At 42.0% G+C, this 19,712-nt stretch overlaps 1 protein-coding gene across 1 annotated transcript in view; it reads left to right on the top strand.

The window, feature by feature from the left end:
* Window positions 1-1,276: 1,276 nt before the first annotated feature.
* The window catches only part of GYPC (glycophorin C (Gerbich blood group)), a 30,464-nt gene continuing 12,028 nt past the window's right edge, over window positions 1,277-19,712 (top strand). Inside the window, exon 1 of the mRNA XM_050899802.1 lies at window positions 1,277-1,339. Coding sequence (XP_050755759.1) covers window positions 1,306-1,339 — 34 coding nt within the window. The 5' untranslated portion in view covers window positions 1,277-1,305. The remainder of the gene's footprint in view (window positions 1,340-19,712) is intronic.

The raw sequence follows: 19,712 nt of genomic DNA, 5'->3' as shown, positions 1-19,712 counted from the left end.
CTGTGAACCAAGTTTGCAGCATTGATTTCTTGTAGGTCACTGAGATGATTTCAAAGAAATATCCTGTGACAGTTTTGCAAAACAGGATGAGTATCAGCCTGAATTTCATGACTCTGTTTTTTTCCACTCCCATTCCGATGGTTACTGTGTTTTTGCTGTCACAGGCAGGCGGTTAATTTATCCTGACTCACAGAGACCAGGAAAATGGAAACTTTGCCCATTCTTCTTAGTGTCTAAGACATATGCGTTATAAATTACTTGTATTTTGGCATGACCTAGAAGTCCTAGCCCATGTGAACCACAGACTGACTGTATGCACACTTACAACAACTACATACTGCTGATTGCAGTATAGCATGCCGCTGGCCAAACAGATAACTTTAAATGGTAGCAATATAAACGAGGGAGCTGGTAGCCTAGTCCAGGCTGAAAAACTTGCTGCGGAGTATGAGTAAATTAACCCATGCAGACCAATAAATGTATCCTATTTATAAACAATGCCTGCCTGCAGATTAAAATAAAAATACCAAGACTGGGAGGAAATCAGTTATATCATCTTTATTCTACAGATGGCAAACTGAGGCAGAGATTAAATGCTTTGCCCAAGGTGTCATAAGAAGCCTGTGTCAGAGCCAGGACTAGAGTTACCTGTGCCTCAGCCTGTGCCACAGCCACAGGTTCCTCCTTGTTCTGAGTGCAGTGTAGATTCATGCTACACGCTGACGTAACTACTCTGACCCAGTAAATGTCATTCTCAATTTTCACCCGTTAAAAGGACAGAATCAGTTAGACTGTGAGTGTTAAGGATGCTGCTGGGCAATCAAAATTGAAAGCCCTACTTTCAGTCTCACCCACTGATGATAAGCATTTTGGGAAGGGAGTCAACAGCAAGTTTTGCACTTAAAAGAAATAATATCAACAGTGGTGGGTAGTGGTTTGGGAAGTGAACCTAATAGGTGCGTCTAGATTTGGCTAAGAATGAAAAAAGCACTTTCTTTCCACTGGTTGCTGGCTAGTAAAAGCAAAGGGGTGGAATACATCCAACTTGCAAAACTTGAATACAGTTACTGCTATCTGCAAATGGGTGCCCCTCCCCGCTCATGTGAGCTACACAGGCAAAAGAGAATGACACATGTGCTGTTTCCTTTTCCAGTTGTAAAGAGGTCAGGAGCCAGGCAAGGAGAGCCCGAACAAGAGGAGCATTTTCCTGGGCTCTTCCAGCTGTTCTGTTCAATCCCGCCGTCGGTTCTGAGCAGGGAAGAGAGACTGTCAACACAAATAAGGCATTTTTCAAAGGCGTAAATTATGAGTTACCAAAACAATACGACATCTCAACCACGTGAGTACCCTTATTCCCCCCCCCCCCCCCCCCCCCCCCCCCCCCCCCCCCCATTACAGTAAGAGTGGATTTATCAGTCTGCCACTTAAGGAAAAGATTGTCTAATGCGTTTCATGGAGGGGGGGGTGGAGAAAAAAAGAATGCCTGAGACTAATCTTGAAGAAAAAAAAGTTGTGATGAAACTGTTTTCCTTTTCTATTCTTTGTGTTTGTGCGCGCGCGTGTGTGTGAAGAACTGAAACGGGCTCTGCAAACTCTGGCTCCTGAGTAGGACTGAGCAAAGTTAGTAACGTTTCTGCCTAAACCCTGGCTTAGATAAGTTTCAAGTGAATGTTTTTCCCTCCCCCCGCCTTCAGGAATGAAAATACAGAGCATTTTGAAAGCGTACTGACGCTTTTCTAAGATATTAATGGTGCTGCCCAACTTGTGTTTAGAGTCTCAAGCTGTCTGTGTGTAATATGAGACGCAAGCCACAAACTGACAGTCTATATTTAAAGCCACAATGCATTTCGGCTCCTGGAAATTTAGAAACGTGGTCTTAAGGACAAGCAAATTAGTTTTTCAGCGAGAGAGGGTACAGGAGGGCAAGTTCTCTGCTGGCGTAACTCTGCATATTTCAGTAAATTTGAAAAGAGAGAATTTGGCCCGAACAGTCAAGCGAGCACAGAGGCTCAGCTGCAGCATGGTAGTGTTCATTTTGGGACAGTATTAAAAAGAAAGGAGAGGGGAAGGGGGTGGATTCTGATTTGATAAGCTGAGAAAATCAATGGGAAAACTCTGAGTTTTTGGTGCTGCAATAGCTCCGTATCTCTTCTATGGCTTTAGTATAATCTTTCCTGGTTTAATTCAAGACAGTAGTTTTGTATTATTTTTAATAAACAAACTGCCAATAGCAGAATTGCTTATTGTACCATGGTATCAGCAATGAAGGCAGAAAGTACAGATGGCACTGCTGGGAACTGCCTGCGATTCAGGATTTAATCCAGAGATTGCTGCAAGAATATTTGTTCTGTATGGATGTTGACACTGATGATGATTCCCAAGCTTTGAATGAAGCAGGCTGATCCAGCAGAAATGACACAGTGAGCAGCATCTCTGGAATCCCAACCAGCAATTTCTATTTACCCTTTAGTCCTTTTTGCAAGTTCTAACCAACAAGAAAGATTAGATGCTGGCTTTATATTATATTTTATTCTATTTTATTCAGCAGTTTAGAATATTATAGCTTGTTTTCTATTGTTTCTATTACAGCTTGTTTTCTATTATTGATAGGAAAGAAACATGCAGGCTAATTCAGGATTCTGAGAGTTCGGGTTTGGAAAAGTTTGAGTAAATTACTGCTATTGCTGTTCTCCAAGTGCGTGCAGGAGCGTGGTCATGACTCATTGAGGTGCATTTTACTCACTGTGCAATATCAACAAGGGCCCAGACCCAATCTTGTATCTTTAGTGACAGGCTTGGCCAGGTGACAAGTCCAGGACCAGCTCTACAGTCCTGAATACATTACGAGTCACTTCTCTGACAGACCCAGGTTGTCAGAGGACCCCACAGAAGGCCCTAGGGTGGATCTGGATGAGGAATTAGTACCCCATGGGGCCTTTTGTCTGTTCATAATGAAAAAAGGCTGATGCATCAGGTTCTCTTGTTTTTGCAAAAATCTAGGCAGGAATTCTCAGCTTGAATCATTTTAAGATCATATGATTGCCAGTGAAAATAAATGGCTTGCAATCTGGCTAGAAGAAGTATTCTGACTGAAAAATAGTGACTATTCTTTATTTGCCCTCATAATTTCCCTTACTGATTCAGCCAGGATGTTCCTGTATTTTGTTTCATTCTGTCTTTTTTTTTTTTTTTAAATTACACGGATCGAATTTACAGATTAAGAACAAAATTAAATTAGAGGGAAGCCTGATAGTATTATATTCCTGTATAATGCAAGTATGGTGCATTTTTTTTATAATGGCTGAGGTTTTGGGGGTAGGTCTTGGGGAAAAGGGTCTTATTTCTTAGTAAAATTCCAGCAATTTTTGCAAGAAACAAGATATTGAAAGATAAGTGTATTGACAGGCACTGCACAGCATGGACAGCAGATGTTTGCCAGAAAGGCAGAGTAACTGGGAAAACAAATTTGCTTCATAACCATAGTGAAAATCTTCGAAATGGGTGTGAAAATGCATGAGGAATCAGCAAAACCCTTTGACTATACTGAACATATTAATTCTTTCCTGAGTACCTGCAGGTGAGACCACAGAGCAGCTGCCTACTGATGTAAACTGAACAGTGTTAAGTTACCTAATTGCTCATGTTCTTTGCTTATCTCCTTGTATTTGCTCACGGCTGATAAGGAATTTTTATTCATTCTATAAATACAGTCTAATCCTGGCAATCCAGGTGGGAGCAGACTACTGTTTCAGATTTAAAATATTCAACTCTCTGAACCCTGCAAATGTGTTCTGCCTCTATATGGGGATGCCACACCATCTGACCTTGGGCATTTCCCATGTCTGGCTCAGATATCCCATCGTTCTGAGTGGGCTCTCTGTATACTCAACAGAGAAGCAAGGGAGCCAGTAATTCAGACTGCTGATGTTAGGCAGTGTGTGTATATTTACTCCATCCTTCATTGTTAATGGACACTTGTGTGTGGCTAGAATAAAATGGAATACCTAAGTAAAGAAGTCTGCTACCAAAGCCAAAAATGGAGTTGGGCTTGAATTTCGTTGGCTCGGATTCAATACAATATTGTGCTGTGAATATATCTCCAGTTTCATTTTTTTCCCACTTCTTCTTCTTCTTATGATATAAAAGGGACCTAACCTGACTGCAGGAATGTGAACTTCCTGATTTTTAAATGCAGCGCTTCTATAAATTTGCTTCCTCCCACCTCTGCTCAGATGTACAGGCAGTAACTGCCTGATGTATTACAAAATCTGAGGAATTCCACAGGTTTGGCAATCTCTGTTCAGACTGCAGCTTTTGCCCTCTTCCTTTTAGACTGCAATGGGACAGCTCAGATGAGGTGAAGGACTCACGCAAATAAACGTCACCGGGTCGAAGGTTCAGTCTGGGGAGGCAGTGATCTATGCAAAGCCATCTTTGGGGGTCAAAGGTGTTCATCCCCTTGGAGAAGGTGCTCTGCACCTTACAGGATTTAATCTGTACTCGGCATGCTGGGAATGTTTTATCTGGGGCCTCTTATACTCCAAATGCCAGCTGTCAAAGGAATTAGTGGTTAAGGAGAGCAGTTTGTGGAGGCTTCTCTTCCTCATCACCTACCAGCAGATAAGGTCTTCCTTCTGGATGGGTAGGGAAGCAGTGTGGTCTGTGCTATGTAGAAGAATTGGCCCAAAAGGAAACCAGGAGGTAAGACTGGACCTCTGCCCCAGCTGCAGAGAGAGGAAGAGAGTCAGGAACAGGGTGAAGCAAAGCAAGCCTTGGGAGCTGTATGCTTTCCATCTGCATTGCCAGCTGTAGTTCAGCAGTAGCCCAGGTGCAAGCCCTGCCCTGCTCAGGGGGAGCAGACCCTGGTGCTGCCTCCATCCAACGAGCAGGAGGTCTCAGCTCCATCGTGCCTAGCTTCTCCACCTGCCGCAATGACAGCTAGGGCTTCCAGCAAAAAGAGTCAAGTATGTGTGGGCTGTCCCCTCCAGAGAGGCTGAGAGCTTGGCAAAGGTGGCCCCTGATAAAGGCAAAGCGACTTACAGCTGTGAATGGCAAGTCTGGTTCTGAGAACAGCCTTGCCCTGTCTTTAACTCATTATGAGGTATATTTTGGGGCTGCAAACTGGTCCTTTAAATGTTCATGGAGCAATACCACTTACCTTTCATACAGGGCCTGTGAAAAGCTGCATAGGATCCCTGTAGACTTTTAATCATGTTATTCACTGCCTTGGCAATAGATTTGATTTCATTGCCCTTAATCAACAGAAGCGCTTGTCTGTGACAGTAACTAATAAACAAAAATGGAGGCTATTGATTATGAAAATTTTGGTCTTCACTGGTAAACCTGTGAGCATTTGTAAGCAAGGAAACCTATAGATTATAATAACCTCTCATTTTTAGCACAGAATTCTCAAAACGTGTCCCACAAGCATTTATGTAAATTGAATGCCTCTGCTTGTATATTTGTCTCCTACCACTGTGCATATGAATTGGAAAATTTGGCTTTATACCCCAGGGCTCTCCCTGACACTCTCATTGCCTGAGATGTTGATGTGACCATTTGCAAATTGAAAGGCTCAGAATGCAGCTGAAGTTTCAGTAATTAACAGCAGAAATGTTGGCAAACCGCTACCTAAGCTGGAGGGAATGGAGGGAGATGTCCACCCAAATAGGAGTCTGCCTTTTTTTAAAATACACAGTTCTCAGCACTTCTGGGCGCTGCTTTTCACAAAAAAAAAAAAGGGGGGGGGGGGCAGAGAAAAAAAAAGCCACTGATTTACACAGTAGATGTTAAAGATTCAGGTTATGGCTGGTTATGTGCTTAAACCTATTAGTATTACAGAATTGTGCTGTGTCTGCATCTCATTGCTAATACTGCTGCACCTTTCTTTCAGGGCTCTTGTGGAATATACCCTGTATCCATCACTGTTGAAATGACTGAGTCCAATCAGCAAAGCCTTTTGTAGAACAGGCTTTCGGGACTGCATTCTCTAATGAAAGTCTGTTTGTGTGTCTGCTCTGTGGAGTGCCTGTCTCTATTGTTGGGGAGGGATTAGTATTCCTATAGCATAGAGAAATTCAAGCCAACAGAGGGATCTGATTGTGCTAGGTGCTGTACAGGCACCCTTTCTTCAAAAGGCTGGTAGACTACATAGAGAGGACAGATTACAGGTAGGAGAGAAATGACTGCTTTCCAGGGGCGCTGCTGGGGAGGCAGCTTTTGGCTATGCGAAGGCATTTATAGCAGCCAGGAGGTAGGAGTTAGTATTGACTCCAGTAGATCCACTGGGGCAACAGCTCTTTGCTTCCCACTCTCTAATTTTGTAATGCATGCTTAAGAATAAAACGTAGCTCAGAATTCATTTAGCAACTGGCCTACTTGTTTCCCACAGAAAGATCAGAAAACTTTTAAACACGGCGTTTGGCACTAGTAGGATCTTTGTTTACATTTGTTTTGCTTCACATCAAGTTGTGATAGGACATGCATGAAAAATTGGGGGACACCCAGATGCTGCAGTAACAAGAATACATGAACACTTTAGCTGGGCAAGTATTTGGACAGCAGACAGACTGTGTTTTACCTACTTCTGAAAGACTTAAGTTCCTAAGTCAAATGAATTTGACAGTGTTGCCCAGTAAAGAGTTGATGAAAAATTCGCCAGCTGCTCAGCATTCTGAAAAACTACTTGGCGAATGAAGAAAAGTGGCACTTGGAGAAATCAGGTTTGGTTTGCCAACAATTTATGAACACGAATGGAGAAAAGGACTGTCTTCTCTGGGTAATTTATTTGTAACCCATAACTCAACTGCATCAAGTAACAATACTGCAATGTTATAACAACAGACATGCAGCTTATAATTTGTAGCTGAAATAAGATCTGTACTCCTCCATTTCTCCAAGAGTCAGCATGATCTAATTCATACCAAATTCCTATCTCTTCAATGTTAGCATGGAAATCAAATGCACTGTCTGTGCTATGCTGCTCCCTTATTGCCGATGTACCTTGCACGTGTAGTTTCACCAATGAGACATCTGGCTAAGTGATTTTCCTCTTAATTAATCTTCTCATCTGCAAATGAGGCCAGTTTCTCATATCTTCTTCTCTTCTGACATATGTTTCACCACAGGGTTCTTCCTGATGAAGCAGAAAACTTCACTTAAAATCTCAACGGGTTAAACTTGTTCTACTGCATTGAAGTTCTAAAGTGATTTTTTTTTTCCTTCCCTCTCCCTTTCTTTTTCATCCTAGAAAGAAAAATAAATTCAGTTATTTCATGAGGGTCTACCTCTTTCTTCTTCAGATAAGCCATGAAATGGAGTTAAGCTTTTTATCAGTAAGTTGCAGGGGGCCTTTTGAACACACCGTGAGACAGCTCCATGTTATCGTGAGTGATAAATGCCTATTTTACTGGGGACTACATGTTTAAAATGTCTAGTTTTATGAGGCAGTCCACATTATAAAGAGCATGTGTGACAAGGTCCCAGCAATGCAGAATCAGCTATCAAGTCTTTACATATGTGTAGGTGTTTAGATTTGCAAACAGAGACTATTTTAGTAACATCAAACCTAGAAAATGGGTTTGAATTCTTTATATATGTACATATATACACACACAGAGTGTATGTATATATAATATACTTTACATCTGTATGCATACATATACACAGACATACATATGTATACACACCACCCTTTTCACTACTTATATGGCTTTTCACTAGTCAGACTTCTGGGTATGGAGAGTTTTATTTCCCTGACCACATCTCTATTGACAGACCAATACCCACAAGCTTATGTTTCCCTTTTTATATGATAAATACATTCAAAAGTAGCAGAAAAAATGACTAGATTTTTGAAGGCTTACCAGAGGCATAAACTCAGTAACAAGAAAGAAAGCAAAGAAGATGATTTGGGCTATATATAAGAAGTTGGAAAACATTACAAAGTATCCTTTTTATATGATATAGCAAAACATTAGCAAAATGGCCTTATGCAAACTATCCCTTGCAGATGCCAGATTCAGGTGTCTCTCTGCTGACTGCATATGCAGTCAGAGCCTGGCAGCTCATGATGGTGTAGACACTGAATCACTCCATGTTTTGAATTTAAGCATCTACAGTATTTGCCTGAATCCATCTTGGAGACTATTACAGGACCCATGTCCACATAAGCAAAGATCCAGAGAAAAGCAATGATAATGACTTAAGAAACAAGGAGGAAGTAGATGTTCCATATGGATCAAGCTATTTAAAAGGGGACAACCCAGATTAGGAAAGGCCAAGTCTGCGCTCTTCTTCAGGCAGTGAATGGTGCAAGTTTAAACCTCAAGCAGGCAGGAGATTTGGTCAGGTTTGTGTTCCTCTAGTAGTTCATCTGTGCTGGGAGAATTTGGTAGTTGCATCTTCAGGACAGTTTTCTAGAAAAACTGATCATTTTAGCATATTCATGCTGAAACAAAAGTTATTCTTTAAAGAATAACTACCCTCCTTTGGAAAGAGAATACTTATTCAAGAATCAATTCAATCACATTATGTAATTATGTGTCCACCTCAAACAGTTATGGGAAAATGAATTTATACTGGAATAGCTTTCACAGAATTGTTATTCCACGTTAACTTGATCCTTTTGTGTAGGCAAATTTGTTCTCTGTACACAAGAAAAATAAGCTTGTTTTCTTTGAAAAAGCATTCTTACAAAGACAAAAGCAAGATGCTTCTCTGCTAATTGGACGTTTCAAAAATTTCAGTCACTTAACAAGGGATGAAAAAGCAGCTCTTGATGACCAACTTTAGCTAAACCAAATAATCCTTAGGTAAAACAAATAGCCTGCAAATCAATTAACCACAGGTGTTTAAAGAGTTACATGTATGAATGAGTAGAGGGAAAGAATATTTCTAGTGGATTGTGAAGAGTTACCATAAAAATGTGATCGTCCAAGAATTCAGGAAATGTGTATGTTTTCAAAAATTCTGAAGTATGTTTAAAATGACACTCTGGATTTTTATATTTGATCTGTATCTTCTGGGATCTATATGGGTATATTATTGAATTCTGCTTTCAAGGTTTTCTTAGCATGTATTAGGGCTAGAAAATTACCAATTTATTATGAAATTACATTTTCAGTAGAGTCTGTTATTTCCTGAGGTTTAATAACCAGCACTCACGAGCTAGCAGAGGTCGTTCTTCTAACTATTGATGGTTCATTCAGGTATCATGAGCACAGTCCCTGTCCTGTCCAGTACAGAGAGCAGAAAATTAAATTCTTGATGTATCTGTGATGCAAGGATGCTCTCAGAGAGCGGACAAGTCTCTATCATTACCTCTCTCTCACACTTGCCCTCTCACGTTGCCTAGTTCAGATAACCTCTGCACCTCCTAGCCCTTCCTGTCTGTCCCTTTCTCAGCCCACAGGTAAGTGCTCATATCTCAACATAGGAGAGACACACAGGTCCCAGTTGTTAAATGCCATTTCCTCCCTTCTTTCAAGGACCTTTCACAGTCCTGGCAGTGGGAAGGAAGAAAAGCACAGGCAAGGAAGACATAAATCTTCCCCTGTCATCCTCTGGGCTGAGGCCTTGTTTCCTTTGGGAGTCACCCCCTCTTCCATCTTCTTCCTTCTTCTCTTCTCCATTGGTTTCTCTTTGCTCTCTCATCTTCACAGCTTGCTATGAAACAACACCTTCCCCCTCCAGATCTTTCCTGTCATCACATAGGGATTTTTATTTACAACCTGGGACACACTTTTTACATCCTGGTTCACATGATTGGGAGAATTTGTTATTGTCTGTCTCTCTTGAATTTCCATACTTTTATCAGTGGACTTTGATTTTTGGACTCTGTTGCATAGAAATCCAGTTTTCCCCTCACTTAATTCATTGGGACTTTTTTAGTTTAAAGAAGCCTATACTACCAGTTACTAATGGCAATTAAGCCCTTGGTGGAAACAGGGGGATATACACAGGATTAGGCTGCATCTCTACAGAAAACCCTGCATAAGGTGTTGAGCAGAGCAGACCAGGAAACAAAACTGCCGTTGAGAGCCATGCTTCCGTTCCAGCTTCCCCTTTGCTTTGGAAAAAGGGGAACTCACAGTTTTCTCACTCTTCTTCAAAACCACTCAGTGTGCGCTACACACCCTATTGCTTTTCCTATTACTAATCCTGTCCCTGCTCCAGTCATGAGGAAAAGTGGACTGAATGGCTTCTGCTAACATCAACATGGCCAAGAAGATCACCAGATCAGGGAGGAGAAGGGTGCTTTGTAAGTCCTTCTTGTGCAGGCTGTGTCTACCTAACGGACAGGGACCAGTTCTTCTGAAACCTTATTGATTGCCTTTGGCACTTTCCCGTCTCCCACTGAGGTGTCTACTCCATACCTAGAGCTCAAGCAACGGTTACTGTCAGGATCCTTGATTATTCTTAAAAAAATGAAAAATCACCTTCTATCTCAACTTATGTAGAGCTGGATGGATCTGGTCCCTCCAAACACCTCTCCCATGCTGCTTACTTGCCTACTCACCTCACCATATCTCCCCAGTTTATGCTCCCTCCTTCTCAAGTTAACCATCCCACACCCTGACCCAAGAACCCAGTTCTCAAGTCTACTTACTTGCTGTACAGGGGATTAATTCAAGTCCAAGCCATTACCACCAAGGCACTGATGCATGGTGACTTCGTGTGGCAAGAAATGGAAAAGATGGTGGTATACAGCCCCAGAAAGAAGCTGGTTTGCTCATAGCCTGGGTTAGCCAAGTCTTTCCTCAGTTTCCAGCTCTCCAGTCGATGTCTCCTTCCTACTCATGATTAATAGCAAGCTCTTACCATCTTTCCTTTCACATCCTTCCCATTCCTTCTTAACAAAATAGTCTTCTCCGTTGCATAAATGTATCCTTTTTGTTCTGTTTAGTCTGTAAATTCCTCAGGACAGAAATCATCTCTCCTTCCATCTCCTTTCTAAACAAAAGTCACCAAACAATTATTTGCCACTTCGGTGCTCATGATAAGGGCACTAACCACATCCGTCTTCCCAAGTTACCTCATCAAGTTGCTCATTCTGGGCAAAGATTTAGGCCTCCTGAAGCATAAAGATAAAATGCAAAAAACAACCTTAGGTTTGACATCAACTGGCAAAGCATACCAAGTTGGAAGGACTTTAGGGTTTTCTCCTTGAAAATATTTTTCTCCTAAACTTATTTATTTGTATTCTCTGAGATAGTCTCTAGACTGTGGAGATCAAAGCAAGCTGGAAATCCAGCAGAGTTTTTAAGTGCATTTAAGGTAGTGTGTTTCAAAGCCACATGCCTGAACATCTAAGCACCAGGGAAGAAATGAAGTAGCAGGTGGTAATACATGTAAACATGATTGTTCTAATCTTCATACTTTTCAACTTGTCAAAGCCTAAGTCTGTGTCACAACGTTTGACAAAGAACAAAAATAAAGGATGCTGCGTGCACACACAGACACACAGGAGAGCATATAACCCAAGGACACCAGCCAGCTTTGGGTTTTCTCTTTCTGGCATGTTTTTGATCTTGTAAGTCATTTACAGCAATAACTATGTGGATTTACCAGACTTATGTGGAACCCGGCAAATCTGAGCATGGAATGAGTGCTTCTTGGGAGATTTGAATACAGAATCGTAGTTCTCTGCTGCACATTTTTTCGCCAAGGTAGAGAGTATAAAATGCCATCCACTACAGACTAGTGGCATTTTGTAAATGTATGCGTATTGTGAATAGATATAACCAGTCTTTAATGTTCCTCACTTAGCAACTGAAGCATTGTGGAAATATTTTCAGGTGGTTTCAGAGAGTCGAAGTGAGACAAAATGAGACTATTTTTCTTTTTATTACTCCTAAAGAAATGAGAACCTAATAACAAGAGGTGTCCACCAGATCTAACCCCTTTCCTACGATAACTTTTGCTGCATGTTTTCTGATCAGCTCTAGCTGCGAACAGAAAGCTTCATCAGCTGAGGTCCTGGCATGTAAACAAATAGTTGACCATTTCTGTTTCCTTCACGTTTCTGCAGAGCTTCTCAGGAAATGCCTTACTCACTGCAAGTTGTCGTTGCATTGCCGAAGGCAGTGGTGTTGAGATACTTGTACCCTGGAACTTGAGATTGCTCGTATTGATTTCATTGGACTTCAGATCAGAATTTGCTGATTTCAGATCTTCACTTTTTAATATTATTCTGCTTCAAATACCTTGATTTAGCTCACGGCAGCCTCATCTACTATCACCACAGATTTTAATGAAGGCAAAGTGATTTATCAGTGGTAACTAGAGCTCTTGTAGGAACCACTATTAAAGGCAGGGGGTAGTGGGGAGCAAATAAAGATAAATTGGTCCTGTATGCTCCCAAAGAAGAATACTTCCTGCTGATTCAAGGTTCTTGCACATTAAGAAAAGATGTCTGTGTCTCCTGAGCTCATTCTCCCTGTGGATTAATGGTCCATAAGGGACTCCTTGTACCAAGGAGGAGTAAATCACCCCTCTCGCTTTTGGCAGGCAGGAATGCGACTGGGGAGATAAATGCTTTTGCATTTCTCTGAACTTTGCTGTTGCTCCTCGGTAAAAGATTTCCCCTTCTGGAATCCATTAAAATCTGTGAATCTCAGACAAAGACTCTTCTTCCTCCTCCCACGTTCTATGTGAGATGTTTAATCTCTGCATCCTGGGGACATAACCATTTGTGAGCTGGAAACAGAACATGAGCCAAGCCCTTCTCGTCTTGGGGTACCTCCTCTGATTTCCTTTGCTTGCGATGAATGAAACCTTTCAATAGCATCTGACTTGTGTCAGAAGGTTCACAACTGACTGGAGCAACAATGGGGTGGCAGAGACGGATAAAACTGTTTAAAATGTGTCATTGCTAAATAAGTGAGGATCAGCTTTAAACACAGGGAGGGAAAGCAAGAGGAGGTACAACTGCATGACACTGTTTTTAAGATAAAATGCAGCCTGGACTTTTTCTCCCTATTCCTCTCCATGACTTGCATTTCTTTTAAGGAAAAGATGTGCCTTCTCTCCCGGGCTGCTACAAGCCTTCCCCAGGCAGGAAGTGTATCCTGTGTCCTGTTTTCTCCAGAGGCCGGTAGCAGAGCAGATGGGAGCATGACTTCCATGTCTCTGCTTCCACTGTGCTGTTTTTAAGTGACCTGAGTACCAAATCACTGGGTAAATCTTCCTCCCTTTCAAACGTGGTGCAGCCTAGTCCCAGGACCTTGCAGAGTCCAGCAGCTGCTGGAGATGGCCAGAGGGGAAAATACAAACTACTCCCTTTGGAGGCCTGAGTGCCTATTTTTGTCAGATATGAAATTGCAGCAGTCATTGGGAGGGAGGGGAGCACATGTCCTGTAATTAAAGATTGTGTCTGTGATTCATTCCAGAGGAGAGGGGTGTATTTTCCTCATTGAATGAGTAAAATAGGCTTGGAAACTGGAACATCTAGCACATGCCGTTTTCCACTTAAGTGATTTCCTTCACAGCTCACACCTGAGAAGAGGCTCTCAAACCCTAAGGGATCAACCCTCCTCGGTCATGCCCTGCTGCCTGCAGCACACAGCAAGGTCCAGGACTTGTGGGTGGCTGAAGGAAGTCTGCCAGGGAGATACTGATAAATGTGGGTGTCCAGCTTTGCAATTGATTTTGTTTGCCACTATTTGGCACATTAAGGTAACAGCTTACTGTCTGTGGGCATGAGCATCCATATCCCTAAGAGGATACTTCTCCCTCACACTGAACATAATCCTGGGTGAGGGGAGATGTAGCAAGAAATGCAAAATCAGTCCCTTGACAGGCACAAAGCTATGGCACGCCAGCTGTGGCCGAGGGCTGTATCATCTCTCCAGACTCCCAGGGCACACATAGCTGTCTGTCCCATTCCCCATCCTTGCTGGGATATTTCTAATCCATCTTCCAGCTAGTGGGATTTGATACCGATTTTTCCCATCCTTTGTTTCACTGCCATTGCACAATGAAGCAATATTGTGGCATTACCAGAGCTGCCTGTGTGTTTCCCTTGGCCCTCACCAGCTGGCTGTTAGGTTACACCAGTATTAAGAAAAGGAGACTCTTTCCCAGGGACACCGTCACCTCTTCCTCTCTGCTACAGTATCCATGACAAGTGATTGCCAAGGTAGGTTTGATCCTGATGGTGCTGGGTGTTCTTGTCTAACCAGGACTTAAACGCTTTTTCAGCTCTGCCCATGAAAGTGCTGTAGTAAGCATGGAGCTGATGGTCCGTCTTCCCTGTTAGAGCCAGTAGCAGATGCCTAATGGAGAGTTAAAGCACAGGGCAACCATCTAGGGATCTAAGGCATGGGATATTCTTGAGCCATAGTTAGTATTTCAGTGTTTAAAGGGTTGCCTTGGGATATAAAAGCTTTTGCATTTACCAGAGTTTCTCATATGAAATACTTTAACCTCCTGCTCACATCCAGACTCAGCGCTTGGCAGGACTGAGCCTTACCTCCCCCTCTTCCCTCTTCTTGAATGAGCTCTTTTAGCTTGTAGTTGAAGGAATTCAACCTTGGGAGCTCAGCGTTACTGAAGGCACAGCTCCTGTCAGGGAGCAAGGCACTCCTCTGCCTTGTTCCCCCAGGTAACAACAGTGCCTCCAGGAGCCACACAGAAATGCATATGGCCATGACTTTATCCTTTTGTCCCCTCTAACAGCCAGCTGTGCAGCGAGAGCCGGCCCCAGCAACGATAAAGGCTGTTGCCTGAAGCTAGGCACGCAACTCAGTACAGCACAAGGGTGCCGACATGCCTAGCCCCTCTCTAGGAACGCAAGCAGGATAAGGAAAGTCTCTGCCACTCCTTCTTTCCTCCTCATTCAGCGGAGCTCCTACTTGTCAGACAAAAATGTTCAGTGGAAGGCTTTAAGGAAGTAAAGCCAGACTGCTGTGTATGTCCCTTCTTTATAAAGCATGTGCATATCCTAGGGAACACTCCTTGCTGACTGTCTCCTAAAGGGACTGCAAAGAGCAAAGAAGCTAGAAAGACAAGCCTTAGAGCTTCTGCCTGTGTGTTTAACTCTCGTGGGGGTGGCAAGGGCACGGGGAAAGGCTACCACGTCTCATGAAAGTAGCTAAGTGGATTTAGAAACACAGGCATTCAGGTCTTGTGGAAGAAGGAATTAAATTTGACAGACAGGCCCTGTAAAAGTGTGGGCTGTTTTATCCACTTCTTTCAGTTTTCTATTCCATCTATGCAGACGGAACCAAAAAATGCAAAAGGGAAGTGGGCTTTACTCCTCTCTGACTTGTAACAGATACATACTTGTGTCCAAGCCTTGCCCCAACATGAAGTACAGCACAGCTCCCCCTGAAAAAAACTGCAGCTCACACATATCTCAGGGTGGAACTTGGCTCTTAAACAAAGTTTAATGGGAGTCTGCTCTGGCTGAACTCTACTTATGACTTCATATTTTCCAGGGCTGTGCTAGTGCTGTTGGTTTGTTCATTTTTCTTTTTTTTTTTTTTTGTTCTCTTTATACTAATAGGTGTTTCAGTGGGATAACTTGACCTTATGATACTGTTCCAAAGCAGACTTCTCTAGAGGCAATGGTAAATAGTTTGGGTATGCTATGAAAGGGCTTTGAGAAATTTACAGGCTCTCTCATGACTGCTTGATAAGGCAGATTTTTGCAGCCTGTTAGGCAGCATCAACTGGTGAATTAAACTGGGAAGTTGGAAAACAGAGAGGATGGACAGAGGCTATGTATGATGATCTTGACGATGAATCCTTGGTTCTGTCATGTTTCTAATATTCTTAAAATGGGTTTTTTAAAAGCTTTCACTATTGGCCCAACTGAGCAGCTGGAATGCGTGGGAGATCTGCCACCAACTTCAAAGGGAGCAGAAGCAGTTTAACAGAGAGAGTTTTTGCAAATCCCGCCTTATATGTATACCACTTGGTATTTCACTTTGTGTGTTGGAACAGTGCCCTGCTTTGATATAAGTGTAAATGGGACAGCAGTGACTGCTGCTGCTTGGCCGCAGAGCGTGTTTGCTGCTGATTCAGCTGTGGAAGAGCAGCATGCCTCCAGGCAGGGAGGGAGGTACAGAGTAACAGCTCTGCCCTAGGGTTCCTATTTTGACAGCTGAGAGAGGACCTTTACTTCTTAGTGCGTTCCAATATGTTCTGACACAGGGAATACCAAGCCCAACTTTGTCCATCGCCTTCTAGAGCTACTGTATTTCAAAGGAGTCACTTGGCTGTGAAAACTGGAGTTTTCTGTTCTGTTCAGAGCAATCTAGCAAGGAAATCTCCAGCTTTATCCAGCTGTTTTTCTCCATATGCTTCTCTTTTGGGGAACTTGTTTTTTCTGAGTGCAGATTTATAATGTACTTCACCCGCCCAAAAGAGCATACCTACTTTTTGCCCTCTCTGTCTGCACCTAGCAAACCCCTCCCTGTTAACAGATCGATGGACAGTCAGACCACATGGTGACTTGGATCAGTTTGCCAATAAGTAAATACCCCCCACCTCTTTCCTTTTGGTGGGCTGGTTTTCTGCTGGATTAGCGTGAAAGGAAAAGGGTTAGGAACAAGAATGCCCTTTTCTGCCGGAATGTAGCAGCCAGCTCAAATCACAACAATTCACTCTCAGCTTTCCTGCATGTATATTTCATACATTTAGGAAAGGAGCAGCTCAAAGGCTTTACAGTAAGTCAAAAATACGTTGATCAGAGAAGTTCAAAGCATTTGTTGCTATTGAAAAGTACTAGACCATATTTCTTTGCTTAATGACACACATTAATCCTCCATTGAAATTACCAGGGCTGTCCAAGCCGAATCTGGCTTTAAAGGTTTAAAATATAGCCCAAACTATAAAAATGTAGCATTCTGACCAAAAAAGGAGCTGAAAAAAATCTCAGCAGTGTCCCTTTGGTTTTTCCTTTGCTGTTTAAACCACTAAGGCCATCGTCTACAAGCTTTGAAATGGTTGCAAAAACATGGCATTTTTTAAATTGGTGACCAAAATATGAATATTATCCAAGTACCCACTACTACTTCTGTTTTCAGTCCAATTTCCTAATGAAATGAGTCTTATGTGTTCCTGCTGTCTGTCTGCTTAATCATCTGTTCATCCATCTGTCACTTCCCATCAAGAACTTTTGGATCCACTGACCAGTTTCAACCAGATTTGAAAGAGCAGCAGAAGCCTCAGAAATTATTATCATTCTCCAAGTTGTTTGAAAGTCAACATTTGTCTACAGAGAGCCATTCAAGTGAGCAGTAACCCAAAAAGGACTCCTTATTAGGAGACTAAACTAAATGGAGTTCTTTTCTAGTTAGGAATGTAGTAGCATCAAATTTTGGCACGATAAGATTGCTTCCATAAACATGACTGCAACTTAACAGGCAAGAGCAGAGTGTAAGACACTATTTAAGCACCTGTAGGAGAGATCTAGCCCTTCTGACTAATGCATGTTGAAAGCTCTGCAAAAAAGGCTCTGACTACCTTATAGAAAAGGTAAGCCCTCAGCACAGGCTTTGGAAAGGGATGATTAAGCAATACTAACAGTAATGGTTGGGATTTGTTTTCTGTAATTATGGACTCCAGAAAACTAGGCTTCTAATCTAAGCTAGTCTTCTAGGTTTGCTGCTTGGTTGATGGGAAGAGAAATTCCCATCCCATCCCCCAGGACTCATCACACCTCTGTTGGAGCTGAATGGATCTCCTTGCAAGAAGGCATGTCAGAATAGAATAGAATAGAATAGAATAGAATAGAATAGAATAGAATAGTTCCAGTTGGAAGGGACCTACAACAATCATCTAGGCCAACTGCCAACTAGTGTCCTCTCTGCAGCACCTGTGGAGACAGTTTAGATCACATAGACTCCTTTCCAGTAGTCAGACGTCTTGCCAGGCTGGTTATTAGCTCTCCACCTACATGGTACTTACTGTTCACATTTCATTAGGAGAGAGGAACATTGGTAATGAGTTGTTAATGAATCTCACAACAATATAAGTCCTGCGCTGAAAAACATTCAGTATATGACTTCAGTGAAGGTTTTTTTCATGGTCAGCTCTTTTAATGCGTTCAGTATGCTATTTGTCAAATAATGCCAGACAACTGTCCAAAAATAATAGACAAGTGAGACTTTTTTTTCCCTCTTTTTAATAATTATTGCACAATCTGTCTAGAATTGCTCAGATGAATGATAGATGGTAAAGAAGTTTTGCTAAAATTGCTCAACTCAATTCAGACAGCTTGGACTGATACGTAAATGCTTTTCAGATAATAAAATGGGTTTTGTCTTTTTAAATGGAGCAGATATGCAAAAGAAATCTGCATATTCATTGCAGAATCCTTGGAAAATGAGAAATGTTGTTGCCCTGAGCTACTATTTGCCTTGCAAGTTTCTAAAGTGTTTCAATATGTTTTATTTTCTTTGTTTAATATGCTCAATATTTAAAGCATTTGGAAGATTGTTTCCACTACAGATATCTCCATTAATAATATTAACCTCGTCAGTGCTCCAGGAAAGATCTCTGTGTCCCTGAAGAGCATATGCTAAACATCCTGACATTTCCACTTGCAATGCTTAGTAGACAGTGCCTTAGGCAAGCACTGGTGTATGAGCTGGATGTAGCTGAATACAATTCATATCAAATAAGCTAGGGGATGGAGCACAGAGAGCTCCTGTTTCCAAGAATTGTCACCTGTCAGACTGCTTTGCTACAAAATATTGGTGGTGGGAATGAGACATAAAGGAAGAAACCTGTCCATGTTGGGAAAATGATTATACTTTTCTAAGGATAGTAGCCTGGCACTACATTCTTTGAATAGTCAGGATAATATCTTTGTGCATAACTGCAGGCTTTTGCCAGGTTCCAGGTGATTTCTAGATGACATCACCTGTAATTTCATCATATCACCTGTAATTTAAGCACAAGCTCAAGCTTTTTCATCTCAAAACAAGAAACAGACATTTATCAGCCTTAATAGAATAATGGCTATGTTTCTTTCCTTGCATGTCAGTGTTCATTAAAACAAGTTTTCTGCCAGCAACAGAATCAGTGAAACACTCTTGCTTTTGGATTTATGTCTCTGCCCCCTAAATCCCACCCTCAGCATACACTGTCTCCCTCCCACAGCAGCTCCCTGTGGGGAGGGGAAGCACCTTGCTGCAGCTCCTCTGAACCTATGATGTGCACGATGACTGGAAAGCACGTGGTGAATGGAGAACTGGCTGCTGCTAAACAGAACTTAAAATTGCTGAGTCCTCACTGCCTTTCCTTCACTGCTGGACTACTCTAGTCTCCCTTTTCTCTCCAGCCTACAGTTTTCATGAAAATTGAGGCAAAGTGCTTATCTTTGCCTGTTCTTCCTTTAAAAACAGTTGGAGTTGAATAATGGAGTCAAAACTTGTAAAGGTTACAAGGACAGTCAGGCACACAGCAGGAACAGGTAAAATCAGCACAAAAATGCTACCGAATGTATTTGATGGAAATATTTCAAATGCTAACAAACAGTTCAGTTTGTCTTCGTTAGGGCGACTAATTTTAACTAATGTTTGTCTTGAACAGTGCCACATCCATAAAAAGTGTATGTTTCAAATGTAAACTAAAACCTGATCTTAAGAAGTTATTAAGTCATAAAATCAAGCACAGCAACTTTAAGAAACACAGAGATCACCTTATCCTCTGATGACACAATAAAAAGGCCTGAGAGTCAGGACTGAGGCTGGTAGACC

The sequence above is a fragment of the Gymnogyps californianus genome, chromosome 7 (assembly GCF_018139145.2).
Source record: "Gymnogyps californianus isolate 813 chromosome 7, ASM1813914v2, whole genome shotgun sequence".
NCBI lineage: Eukaryota > Metazoa > Chordata > Aves > Accipitriformes > Cathartidae > Gymnogyps > Gymnogyps californianus.
This window is presented reverse-complemented; position numbering and strand designations above follow the sequence as displayed.